Source organism: Chelonia mydas, chromosome 1 (assembly GCF_015237465.2).
Source record: "Chelonia mydas isolate rCheMyd1 chromosome 1, rCheMyd1.pri.v2, whole genome shotgun sequence".
In the NCBI taxonomy this organism is placed as follows: domain Eukaryota; kingdom Metazoa; phylum Chordata; order Testudines; family Cheloniidae; genus Chelonia; species Chelonia mydas.
In genome coordinates this window covers 226,683,627-226,697,450 of record NC_057849.1, presented here as the reverse complement: position 1 = coordinate 226,697,450, position 13,824 = coordinate 226,683,627, and the positions used below count along the sequence as shown (strand labels likewise).

General features: G+C 39.3%; 1 protein-coding gene across 2 annotated transcripts in view; it reads right to left on the bottom strand.

The window, feature by feature from the left end:
* Positions 1-13,824, bottom strand: part of EFCAB6 (EF-hand calcium binding domain 6) — a 153,835-nt gene that overhangs the window by 46,198 nt on the left and 93,813 nt on the right. For both annotated transcript variants that reach the window (XM_043538022.1, XM_043538023.1), the window contains 6 exons: positions 13,011-13,125; positions 7,616-7,749; positions 5,535-5,770; positions 3,701-3,797; positions 2,543-2,661; positions 222-449 (listed from right to left, as the gene is read on the bottom strand). In XM_043538022.1, coding sequence (XP_043393957.1) covers positions 222-449; positions 2,543-2,661; positions 3,701-3,797; positions 5,535-5,770; positions 7,616-7,749; positions 13,011-13,125 — 929 coding nt within the window. The remainder of the gene's footprint in view (positions 1-221; positions 450-2,542; positions 2,662-3,700; positions 3,798-5,534; positions 5,771-7,615; positions 7,750-13,010; positions 13,126-13,824) is intronic.

Below are 13,824 nucleotides of genomic sequence, written 5' to 3'. Positions count from 1 at the left end.
TGACATACTTCCAGGGAGAATATTTTAGAATTGCCTCAAACAACTCAATGAGTCAAACTTATCCCCACTGAAATCAATTGAGTTACACTGGGTATAAATTTGGCCCAGTATCTAGTAGGATTTATCTTCAGAGAAGGTTTGTAAATACATATATGTATGCTTTACCACAGTAACGATAAACACAGCATGAAAGTTATTCACTTCACTGATAAGTAACTTACTTGATCTGCTTTTTAATCTCACTGACATGTAGGGCTTTAGTTTGCTGTTTCTGCTGCTCTTCCATCTCCAAATGCTTCTTTTGCTGATTACTATAATGCTCCATTAAACTTGCATAATTGTCTTCCACAATATGTCTGCTTAGTCCAGTGTGAGCGGGTGCAAACTCTAATCCCAATTTCTGTAGAAATTCTTGATGAGTAAGGTAGCCTTTTGAAAATGTATCATACCTTTTAAAAGAAATATTCTTTTAAAATGAAATATTCATATATTCATCACTGCAAGGCATTACCATAAATTTTTCAAAATGCCTAAGTCACTTCGCCGCTAAAGTCTCATTGACTTTCAGCCCTTATAGATGACATGCCAAAAGCGTGTAAGAGTGACTTTCAATGGGACTTGGGGTACATCTACACACTGCAAAAAATCTCCCACAACAGTGAGCCTCAGAGCCTGGGTCAACTGCCTTGGGCTTGCACTACAGGACTGAAAATGGCAGTGCAGACAATCCCGCTGGGCTGTGAAATCCAGAAAGTGGGGTGTGTCTCAGAACCCAGTCTCCAGCCCAAGAAGTGAGAATGTTTACACTGCTATTTTTAGCCTTGTAGCGCGAGCCCCATGAGCATGACCAGGGGCTGACCCTGGCTCAGAGACTCACTGCTGCAGGGCTTTTTTTCCAGTGTAGACATACCCTTAGGCACTTTTGAAAATTCTACCCTAAGGAGAAAGTTGACTGAAATATTCTCTACCTCATAGTGCCTTATTTTTAGGTGCCTGACTTGAGATACAGAAAGGCTGACTTTCAAGAGGTGCTGACCACTGATTTCAATAGGAGTTGTGACACTTCTAAAAATCAGGCCCTAAATGTCAAGCCACTCTTAAAAAATCTGGGCCTCACTGTATTAAAACTGTTTATGCCTTTTTAGATAGAGACCTCGCTGTAGGTGTGCTCCATGCAACCCCTTCTTTCTCGAGTGCACCCATGCAAGGAAAAGCCTAATTTAGGCTTAGTTGTTATTCCAATTCCTTTATTCTACATACAGTCACAGAAGGTAAATAAAAGATTTTATATCCTATAAATGTGTGGTGGTTGGGAATGAAGTTGTGCAGCAGATGACTGAATGGAAGGGACATATTGTAGTGTGGCATGACATCCATAAGGAATAAGAATAGAAAGTAAAATGTAATGAAGTAGAAAATAGTTCAGAGATGAATCAGTGCTAGGAAATAAACCATATAGTTAATGCAGTTTGAAACCAAGACACCATACACCTGAGCCTTATACCATAGAGAGTCTGTGTTTCTAAAGACTTATAATGAAGGTGGATTTTATACAATGTCACATGCATCTGACATTCTTCTCCTGTTTCAGACACAATTTACAGCACTACTACTCTCAGCTGAAATAGGGCTAGTGTTTTTCCCCCCTTCACAACAAATTACTTGTCTATAAAAATGTATCATGGTATTACTCACAATTTTTACACAGCATGAAACAATCTTACTTTTCTTTGTTATGTGTTTGCTACATATCATATTTCTTTCCAGTGAATCATTTTTATTTCAGTTGAAAATTTTGTGAGTGAATTTAATCTCATGAAAAGAAGTAGCTGATAGCATTGACTTCAGCCACACCTATAGTATAGACAAGCTTCCTTCAAAGAGCTCTGCCAATGCACCTCCAGTCTGACCTGAAACACTCCTGCTGTTCCAGTCCTAAGCCTCCCTGCAACTGACTGCCAACTAGGAAGAACTGGTGGGCATCTGTGTATATAAATAAGGTCCTAGCAGAAAACCAAATTACTTCACTTGCAATCCAAGTCATCATCAGAGATGAAAGGAGAGGAGTACTTGTGGTACCTTAGAGACTAACCAATTTATTTGAGCATAAGCTTTCGTGCGCTACAGCTCACTTCATCGGATGACGAAAAGCTTATGCTCAAATAAATTGGTTAGTCTCTAAGGTGCCACAATTACTCCTTTTCTTTTTGCGAATACAGACTAACACGGCTGTTACTCTGAAATCAGAGATGAAAGGGTAGCTCATATTAAAGGGTGCAGGCAATACCATTAAACCCAACAGAAGTTAGACTCATTGACTTCATTGAGAACTGGTTAGGCATTTACCTTATTTTGTTAGTGATCTTAGTGTGATAAAAGGCCGCATTTTGGAACACGGCATCATGATGAGCTGATATCAACATAATAAAATAAGTCTCCCTTAGAAAGTAAACAATTGTAATTCACTGTCCTCGATAAGATTCCTATGTCAGGTTAAATACATACATTGTTGCTGAAGAACTAATATTTAGAGCCACCTTACCTTGCCCAAAGCTTTTCAAATTCTTTTGGGGTGATTGGAATGGCAAATCTGAACAAGACAGCTCTCAAATCCTCTGGCTGCACAATTCCATTGCCTTCACTATCAAACTCATGGAAAGTCTAGAATTTAAGAAACTTTTAATAACAAGAGCCAACAGGCTTTACAAAATACTTGATCTCTTCATACGCAATAATAGGAATTAGGGAAGAATGAAAAAACATACAAAGATGAATTCCATTTTTAACGAGTTTTTGGGCCTGATTATCAGCCTTCACTGTGTGCATGGATCTCTTGGTGAAGTAACACATATGTATGCTGGTGATGTGTTTTGCATATGAAACTTCTATCACCTGTGTACACTGGGGTTTGAGCATTAAAAGTGTGCATACAGGTGTGGGTATGCACGAACCTTGATGCATAGAGGTGGAAAGTACAGACTGAAAATCCACACTGAGGTGTCCAATTCTGCAGATGCTGGCTCCAGCTTGTTGTGCCATAAACTAATATAAAGCATTCTTTAGTTGCAGCTGTGCATACTCATCTTGCAAATTTTAAGTAGCAGCAGTATGGACTCATTTACTGAAATTTTATAACAATGTAATGAAATAACAAAGTTTATTCTCCCCATTCATCCTTTTCTCAATCCACGACTATCTGCCCTTCACTATCCTCAGAGTATGCAATAATTGGTTCAGATACATGAAATTTTAATTATTTAGTTTTTATTAAGATTGTTTATAAGTTTCTCTTTATATAATTATTGGTATTTTGGCACAGACTAATTGCCTTAATGGGGACTGTATTGTGAGTGCAATTTTCTGTGTGCATGTACAGTGCCTAGCACAATGGATCCCGTGATCCATCATTGGGGCCTCTCGATACTATTACAATACACATATTTAATAATAAAGAATAAGAAATAACAATAGTAATATAAAGAAAATTTTAGAAACAATTCTAATAGCAACTACTAAATAATTAAAATTTTAAAAATCAAATGCTCCAGCACTTTAGTTTTATACATATAAGTTTTTATCATTAATGAGCTATTTTACAAATGCCTTTTTTGAATATTTATATAACCTGAAGATCGACATTGCATAATGTTCTAAAATCCATTAGTGCAGCTTATTTATTTAATGAAAATGTTTTTCTTACCCTTGCTAGGTCATGCCATCTGGTCTGTGCTTTGATAACAAGATAGTAATGAGCCTGATCACAAGCTAGTTCTGCATCTGGTATTGTCTGTTTTGGTCTCAGAAAGAAAAATAAAATAATAACTAACAGTGTTCTACATTTAATAGAATCTTTAATCTCTCACAAGTTTGTGGAGGTTTTTTTTATTTTTTGTTTTAGTTTCTAAGAAACCCTTAAAGACTATTATTTCACATCTGTGTAAACTTAATTCTTTAAATACTGCCTTATTTCCCCAGCTGCAAGTTAGGGAAGACATCTTAAATTTTGTAATTCCCTATTTATTTTCAGATCAATGTTGTTCAACTTGCCTCCAGACTTAATAGCAAACACGGATCATTTATCCAGCTAGAAGGAAATGTTAACTATCTTAGAAACAAAAACAATTTAGTCACATATCACAAGACCTGGAGTGACTCCAATAAAGGTATTCCTGATTTACTTCAGTAATTTAGATCAGAACCCACTGAATCTACAAAGTTGGTAGCTTTAGAGCAGGGGTGGGCAAACTTTTTGGCCCAAGGGCCACATCAAGGTTGAGAAACTGTATGAAAGGCCAGGCTGTGCCTCCCCAAACAGCCTGGACCCCACCCCCTATCCGCCCCTCCCACTTCCTGCCCCCTGACTGCCCCCCTCAGAACCCCTGACCCATCCAATGCCCCCCCCCACTCCTTGTGCCCTGACTGCTCCCTCCCGGGACCCCCTGCCTCTAACTGCCCCGCCAGGACCCCACCCCCATCCAACCCCCACTGCTCCATGTCCCCTGACCGCCCCCCCCCAGAACCTCTGCCCCATCTAATCGCTCCCTATCCCCTGACTGCCCCCTGGAACCCCCTGCCCCTTATCCAACTCCCCCCCTGCCCCCTTACCATGCCGCTCAGAGCGGCAGGACCGACTTATTGGAAAGCCTGGGAGCTGGGTGGGCGCAAGCCCGCGTGGCGGCGTACCTATGGGGGAGGGGGGACAGCAGGGGAGGGGCTGGGGGCGAGCCTCCCCAGCCGGGAACTCAGGGGCCGGGCAGGATGGGCTGGATGTGGTCCACGGGCCATAGTTTGCCCACCTCTGCTTTAGAGAGACAGACTTATATAACATTCTACTTCATATCACTGGTAACTGGATTTCCATTATGCGAAATTACTGATCAATTAAATGATATAAAGAGTTAACTGGAAAGTTTCAACGTATTTTCACCTCCTCTTCAATGAGGGTCCAGTTTTGGGTGCCACCCTTTCAAAAACATATAGACAAATTGGAGAAAATCCAAAGGACAGCAACCAAAATGATAAAGGTTTAGAAAACCTGACCTATGAGGACAGGTTAAAAAAATGGGTATATTTCGTTTTGAGAAAAGAAGACTTGCATGGGGGGAACCAGATAACAGTCCGGAAATATGTTAAGAGCTGTTATAAAGAGGACAGTGACCAGTTGTTCTCCATTCTTACTGAAGGTCGGACAAGAAATAATTAACTTAATCTGCAGCAAAGGACATTTAAGTTAGATATTAGGAAAAACTTTCTAACTATATGGATATTTAAGAACCAGAATAGGTTCCCAAGGGAGATTGTGAAATCCCCATTATTTTTAAGAACGGGTTAGGCAAACACTAAACAAACTGTTTTAAAGAAAAGGTTACTTAAATGCCTGTCAGGGATGGTTTAGGTATATTTGGCCCTGCCTCAGCACATAGGGAGAACTAGATGACCTCTTAAGGTCCCTTCCAGCCCTACATTTCTATGATTTTAACTTCTATAAATGTATACGATCAGTATAGATACTATAACATTGCTGTCCTTCTTACTTGTGAGATGGATTCAGCCAAGGACGTGCCTCTTTTGTTTCTTGGGTCTGGAAAAGTTGAAGGAATTCCTGGTAATTTAATGTAGAGTTCAGGTTCATGCCCAATATACCAAGCAGGCGTGAGTACTCCTCATCTCTAAGGATGAACACAAAGCTCTCCAGGAGGCGTCGAAAATCAAGCATGTTGATGATACCATCACGGTTACTATCTGTTTTATGGAAGGCAGAGTAGGTGTCCTAACAAAGAATATTTAACTGAATGTCAATGCTTGAACTTTCAGATAAAACACATTAGTTACACATTTCAAAATACAAACACTGAATTCATTATGGATGTATTTTGACAACAGGCAAAATATGGCAAGGCAGTTTGATGGTATACAACACCTATAACACCTCCTTACTAGACTCTACATTGTCAACCTACTTCACATATAAAGCTAATGTAAAATCTTCTATCATTGTCCCTAAATGAACTGAAGTCCTATCCCCCCTCATTACAAACAAGTACTGAACTGATGCAAAACCACTTGGCAGCCAATCTGCAAGCCTTCTACACATATGGCCAATTGGATCCTGGCTCCCATCAACTCTATAATGATAAAACACCTTATTTCTATGTTTTTTGTTACACACTTAGATGAAACCATTATGAGAAGAGATCTTTCAAAAATGAATGTCCCTCCAGAACGGTTTCCCTCCGTTAAAATGCGAAAAAAAAAATCAGAGTGAATTTAGAAGTGATACATTTTCAGAAATAATTTATTATAGAATGGCCAGCTTTGCCACAGAGCGCTTTAGTTGGTCTAAACATAGGATCTCTGAATATTGGTGTGTTTATTGGTGTATTAGTCGTGCCAGGAACATAGATAGAACTGAATTCAGCCAAAGGATAATGATTAAATATTCTTTTGTTTTGCAAATGCTAAAAAAATGATAATTTCTCTTATTCTATACATGTCTATGTTAGGATTTCAACTGATAAATTTTAATGATAATTATTTAACAAAATGTAGAAAAGTAAGTAATTCTTATTGGAATAATACCATGACGGTGGGACAGACGCTAGGCTGGTATAAATGAGCACAGCTCCATTGTTTTTTGCCTATATACACATCAACAGAAAATCTGATTTGGCCCAGTAGTTCTGTGCTGTTGTCACAATACCTTGTCTATATTCAGTGGCTGGCCATGAGAATAGCCCTACATTCCTATCATGGCAGCAGCCAGCTCTTGATTGCATCAAGTCCTAACAAGAGGATACAATGCTGTGTTGCCAATGGTCAGTGCACCAGCCAATCATGGTGGGGCATGGTGGGCTCCTATCCCACAGGGGCACTTTTCACCAATTCACCTTTGTATTTTAATGTCATTTTAATAATAAGCTGTATGATTTCAATTCCTTTTGAGAGCAGTGCTTTCTTCCGGGACCTCTAGATTTTTACTGGTGCCATCTCTGGAAAAATCTGCTTTCTTGCTTAAGGGCACTGCATTGCTCATTGAAATCTTTAGGCATCATGGATCTGATCTTGCAAATCTTTTCTTCTGTTAGCAATCACACTAATGGGGCTACTCACATGTTTAAGAAGTGCAGAAGAGCTGTTTACTTTTGTTGAAATGTAAATAAATATTTTCTTAAACTGTGGCTATAGCTGAAAAAGAGGGTATGTAAAAAATTGCTTTTATTTTCCCAACAAAAAAGTTTTTTATTTGAAGCAGTGCTAAATCAATATAGATATGGAAGATTCATCTGGACTTTGTTCTTTGTGGACCATCAACATGTCAGTTCTGATTCTGGTTGCACAGTCTTTACTACTGGTGACAATAAAAGAATTGGAAAAAATATTTTGGGTTTCAGATCCCAGGAAGAGTTTGCAGGGATAGCAATTAGAAAATCAGCTTTTGAATTGTAAACTGAGTATGTTTGCTCTGGAAGTCACTGAAAGAGAATAAACATTGAACCCCAATATCTTTTTTATAGAGTCTCTTTTCCGACAACTCCACTTAAAAATACCTTTTAACAAATATTTTTAACATAACTAGCTATATTGTCAAAAGCAATCAACAGTTGCATTTATTTACCCCATATCCTTCCATCAGCTTATCATTAAATTGACTTAGACATTCTTCAGCAGTCATGTAGTGAAATTTAGTGCTATTTACTCGGTGGTTTGGACTGCAATATAATGTAGCTCCTGGTCCATTCAATCTGGGATCTGAAATAATTAAATCAGAGTAAAGCAATCTGTGACTTGAATATCTTTTTCTATGGTATGAAACATACTGGACCAATGGAGTTGTCTTATTTATTTATCGTATACAATACATTGTTTTAAAAAATCCTATCACATTCTTTAGACTTCACACATTACATACTTCGATAGTTGAATACAGTATTAGTAAATGTCCATCTGATTTACAGAAATTGCCTCAGCTCCTGCTTTGCACCATGGTACAGTGGTTTCTCCCAGTGAAAGCAAAAACAAAAACAAAAGCAAAAAACTCCAGGCCCCTGTGGGTAAGCTCTAGTGCAGAAGGCACAGTTGAGGTGGAACTTTCTGTTATCATTGTTTTTTGCTTTTACTTTAGCCTTCTCTGGTTCCTGAGTGTTGCGCCGAATGAGGATGGTATCAAACTGGAGAAGGAGAGGATGGAGTCCAGGAGAGCTGTGACTGGTCTTCATCTTGCCTGTCTGAAGGTATGTCTAGACTGGCACTGGAAGGTGTAGGTTCCATCTCGGGTTGACAGAGTCATACTAGCTGGGATTGAGCTAGCATGCTAAAAATAGAAGTAGAGCTGTGGCAGTGCAAGTGTCGGGAAGGGCTACCTACCTCGAGTACATACTTAGGGGGTTTCAGACGGGATTGTATTCAGGGCGGCTAGCCTGTCTAGTTGCTCCTGCTCCAACGGCTACACTTCTATTTTTAGCAGCATGATAGCTTGATTGGAACTAGCATGGGTATGTTTACCTGAGCTGGAAATTACACATTCCAGGTCCAGTCTACACATACTCTGACATACCCTGCGTGAGAAGGAACACAGATTCTGCATTGCTGCAGACAGTGCCACAGAAATGTATTACAGGTTTCAGAGTAGCAGCCATGTTAGTCTGTATTCGCAAAAAGAAAAGGAGGACTTGTGGCACCTTAGAGACTAACAAATTTATTTGCGCATAAGCTTTTGTGAGCTACAGCTCACTTCACCGGATGAATCTGATGAAGTGAGCTGTAGCTCACGAAAGCTTATGCTCAAATAGATTTTTTAATCTCTAAGGTGCCACAAGTCCTCCTTTTCTTTTTGAGAAATGTATTAGTGACCCATCTTCAACTGCACCACCACCGCCCACTCACTGCACACTAACCCAACTCCTTTGAAGTCATTCTAACATACCCAAACCTTCAGTAGCTTCAAACAGCCACGAGCAACTAAATAAATCTGCCAGCAAAATATTTCTTCCTTCTCAGCCCAACTGTGGAATTTCACCCCAAAATTACCCCACCTGAGGACCAGGGCAGGTGAGATTCAATCCTGCACAAGTGCCAGTTTTTCTCTGTTTATAATCTCACAGACCTGCAAGATCACGAACAGGAGATTGCCAGCTTCCTGGGGGGGACACTACATTTGCTTCTAGTCCTGGAAGGGCCATGATATTTTTAGGCAATAGAAAATCTATTTTGAGTCACTGTTACAGGTTATTACAGCTCCTTCTGTTCCCTGTGCAGCTGGACTCATGGTAACTAAGGTATCTGGTTTACGAGAGAGAGAGAAATGAAAAATAGTTTAAATAACATGTTTTAACTCTCTAAAGCATTTTAAAAATAGTTTTCCTGGAACATTAGTGGCATATACAGAATAGATGGCAGTGCAGTGAAGTGGAAAGGTTTTATTGGCACTTGTTTTGGAGAACAAACTCTTGTTAATTAAACCTTCCCATACCATGCTGTCATGTATTCTCTCTCTCTAGATATAGATACACACTGTCATCATAAATACACTATGTATAACTGAACATATATTTATATATTTAATTTTGCAATATTTTTTCCCCATGTTGATAGGCATACATGTGTGTGTGTAAGGGAGTGATCCTGTAACCCTTACTCATATGAATAAACCCATTAAAGTAAAAAGGATTGCACACAAGTGGGGTGTTGCAGGATCACAACCTATAGGTTTTGGCCTTTAAGAGTCATGAAACCAGAAGACCCAATGATACAAAGGTAGTTCACCCAGTAGATTAAATACTGTAGCAGACCTGTAGGTTCATCATCATCCATATCTTCAACAAATTCCTCATGTTTTACAATTTCAAAGTATTTTTGTTTCACTTGAACTTTAAAAATGAGATAAACCTATACAGAAAAATGTACCTCCTGACATTTCTTCCCCTCAGAATTTTTCTTATTAATCAGTTAAATAAACAGAAACTCCCAACAGAGTACTTCTTTTCTTTTTAAAATATATTTGTACTTTAACCCACTAAGACACAGACATGAGGACAAAAATAACTCGGAAATATCAAAAACACAATCCTTCCCTCACCCAAACAAAGAAACCATCAAAAGCCATCCACTGTGGGCCTTTCTGGTTCTTCGACTTGGACCTCTCAAGGTCCCTTCCAGCCCTACATTTAGATGATTCTCATTTTTATCTCCTACTTCCCCCTGCTTTATACACATCCAGTTTTTTGAGACCTGATTCTGCACTATTCATTCAGGCAACATTCCTATTGAAGTGATCATCTCACTAAAGTCAATGGGAGTTTTACTTACATAAAGGAAGTAGAATAATGCCAGATATCAACCGTATTTCTAACTGCAAGTGCTCAAAACCCAAGAATCTTTCCCCCCCAAAATTCATGAGATTGACTTAAAATCATATTTTAATAAAATAATAATTTCATTTTTTCTCTGCCTTCTGTTTTTTTAAATCTCTATGTCAAATCTGGGTAATTTTCCTCTGCAACTATGATGATTGGTAACTTTAAAAAAAAATGAAAGTAGAGACTCACAACTCCTAGGAACTGGGGCTTTAAGAAAAAGCCCAAATACCACAAGACTCCTGATTAAATCACTGCAACACTGCTCTCGAGAATATGTCCAGTTTTACTTTGATCGTATTGATGTTACCTTGCTTTCAGGCATATTTTACTAGGCTCTTTGAGACAGTATAAGATGTTTTGATGGACAGATGGTTGGTCAAGGTCAAAATTATGAATGTTAGGGCAGATACAAGGAATGCCTTAATACTGCATCGGCCAGCTACAAGTCAATTCTTCCCCTTCACCTATATCTAAAGCCAGGTGAAATAACGGCAACTGCTAGCAGTGCAGAAATCAGAACTGTACAACTTTGAGAAAAAAGATCAAAAGAGTCATAATACAGAAGGTGAAACAGACCCCACAGCAGTCAATGGCAAAACTCCCATTGACTTCACTGGGGTTAGGATTTCACCCAGAAAATCTGGAACTAAAGTAGAAAAGTAACAGAAAAAGATATAAAGGAAAGTTGGAATGAGTTATTGCCTATGACACTCACATTTCACCTATGGCTCCTGGATCTAACTGTTGCCTGGGAAAATGAACTATGATTGTTTCTTGCCTCTTAAGGACCAGATTCTGCTACCCTTGCTCACGTTGCCCTGAAATCAATCTGACTGCAGATGGAGTGAGGTTGGTACTACTCACCAACAGTCAGGGTGACAGTATGTAGATATTCACCTTGCCTATCTCCCTAAGAAAAGCCAATTGCAAAGAATAGCAACAAAAATCAAGTTAAAAAATGGGAAGCTAGTCATCCTAGCAGGACACATCATAAGGTTATTGTAGGGGGGTCGCAGTATTGGCATCCTTACTTCTGCGCTGTCTTCAGAGCTGGGTGGCCGGAGAGCGGTGGCTGTTGGTGGAGGACCGAGGTCTGAAGGCAGCAGCGCAGAAGGGTGGCAATAGTGCGACCCCCCTACAATAACCCTGCGACTCCCCCAACCCCCTTTTAAGTCAGGACCCCTAGAGTTACAAGAGTGAAATTTCAGATTTAGACAGCTGAAATCATAAAATTTAAGATTTTTAAAATCCTCTGACTGTGAAATTGACCAAAATGGACTGTTAATTTGGTAGGGCCCTAATAATGAATGATTATTAATAATATTACTGATAAACACACTTTTTACATTGAATAATAAACTTTAAATTTGGACAGAACAAAAACCATACAAAACCAGTCCAAATATAGCATCACCCAGCTCCACTGCCTGTGTCAATTTAGATGAAAGTTTGTTAAAGTTTGTTCATGAGCTGAGAACATTTATTATAGGTGAGGTACATTATAACCCCCATCAGGTAATACTGAAACCAATGACTGATACAATCCTCGCCTATACTTTACTGATTTATTAAGATGCGCACGAAAAATAAGAAGAGTTGCCTCTCCAAGGTTCAGGGCACCCCTGCAATAAAACAAATGAAATTAAACTCCTGCAGACTCTACATTCTGCTTCCTACTACAATTCTGATTTCCCTCAACAGTCCACTTCTGCAGCAGCTTCTGTGTATACAAGTGCCTTGCAGCATGCACTGAAGGTTAACAGATTTCGGCTATCACAGATCAGGGGGAAGCCTGTTCAAGAGCGGAGTGTTTTTCATGGAGCACCCTCTACTTCCAATCTCCTTTCGTTTAAATGAAGGGGGATCCAGCTGAAGCACCTCTGCTGATCACAACAGTGACACTATGGCAGGAGAGGAGAGGAAGTCTCTCAAGTAGCAAAGTCCCAAGCCATTTATGTCTTTATAAATTAAAAGCAATACCTTCAATTCAATCCACAAACCAATAGATAGCAGTGCAAGATCATGGAGCACCAGGGATATGTGCTGTCACTGAGAAGCACCACTTAATATGCAAGCCACTATATTTTGCACCAGTTTACGTTTTCAGGTTGACCTGAAGTGTACCTCCACGTAGAGCAGATTGCAGTAATCCAGTCTTGAAGTGACAAAGGAATGGATCATGGTACAAAGTTCCATATCTGAAAGAATTGGTTGCAATCTTTTGGCCAGGCTCAAGTGGTAAAAAAGACTTCTTGGACCATGCTTCTGTAAAATCATCCAGCAGCAACTGGGTTGCCAATACTACAACTCTTAGGATTCTGAGCTCAACTAATGGATAATGGGACCCACCCTCAATCAAAGGGGGAGAGATCAGCCTCATCTAGGGTTGCTTTCCACACCCGACAATTATCATCTCAGTCCTATCTGTACTGAACTTTAACCAGCTCACCCTCATTCATGTTCCAGTCTCACTCACATACTGGGTTAGATGATCAACAGCTTGGCTGGATCAGGAGTGACAGGGATATGTAGCATCCTGACAACAACACAGCCTATATCTTCTCAATTACCCTCCTAATGACCCTATATAATATTGAGAGAGAAAAGTCAATGAAAGGTTTGTTTTATGTAAGATTGTCATTAATGTTCATCTACCTTCAAATACTGCTACAAAATCAAGATAACTCAGCCCTCCATTTGGGAATGCTAATTTCTCAGTCAGTAAATTAAACTGGCTATCATCCATTGGCATCCCATGATCTTCCAACACCTGTCAAAGTGAAAAAACAAAACAAAAGGGAAATAAGAAAATGTTTGTTCCTTACATGCCATCCTTTCAAATAAAATGTCTGGGCTCCTAGGTGTACATTTTCAAAGCACTGTATGGGGTTTTGATTATATAGCTAAACCTCGATAGGTCTGAAAATTTACCTATTCTCTTCATATTTATGGTAACCATGGCTTATATAGAATTGAAATTATAGTGATTAGATATACATTTAATAAGAGGAACCACATTCTTCAGCAAGTGAGAGTTCCCAGACCATATACCATCCAAGTACTCGTGAAGCCTGAACCTGCCTAGCTTATGAGATCTGATGGTAGCACAAATGGCTGCAGTTATATGATTATTTTTGTTCTTTATTCTTTGTGTACTAGCAACCCTTAAAAGAGGCATCCATAGTCTGTAGGGTGTCAGAAGAACAGTGAGGTTAGTAAAACAGTCAATTAAGGGCTTTCAGTGTTATACCAAAACCTTAAATCCAACGTTCACACAGACAGCTAATGCAAAGAAAAAAGCAGCAGGTAGGTGGAGTTCCCTCTGCCTACCACTAATGTTAATCATGCTGTTGCATTAGCTGCAAGCAACAAAACAAAACACATTGCAGTAATCCAAAGCCAATGTCCCAAAGGTATGTTGCACAGATCAGCATGTGGGAGGTAAGGCTTCAATTTTATTCTTAATTCA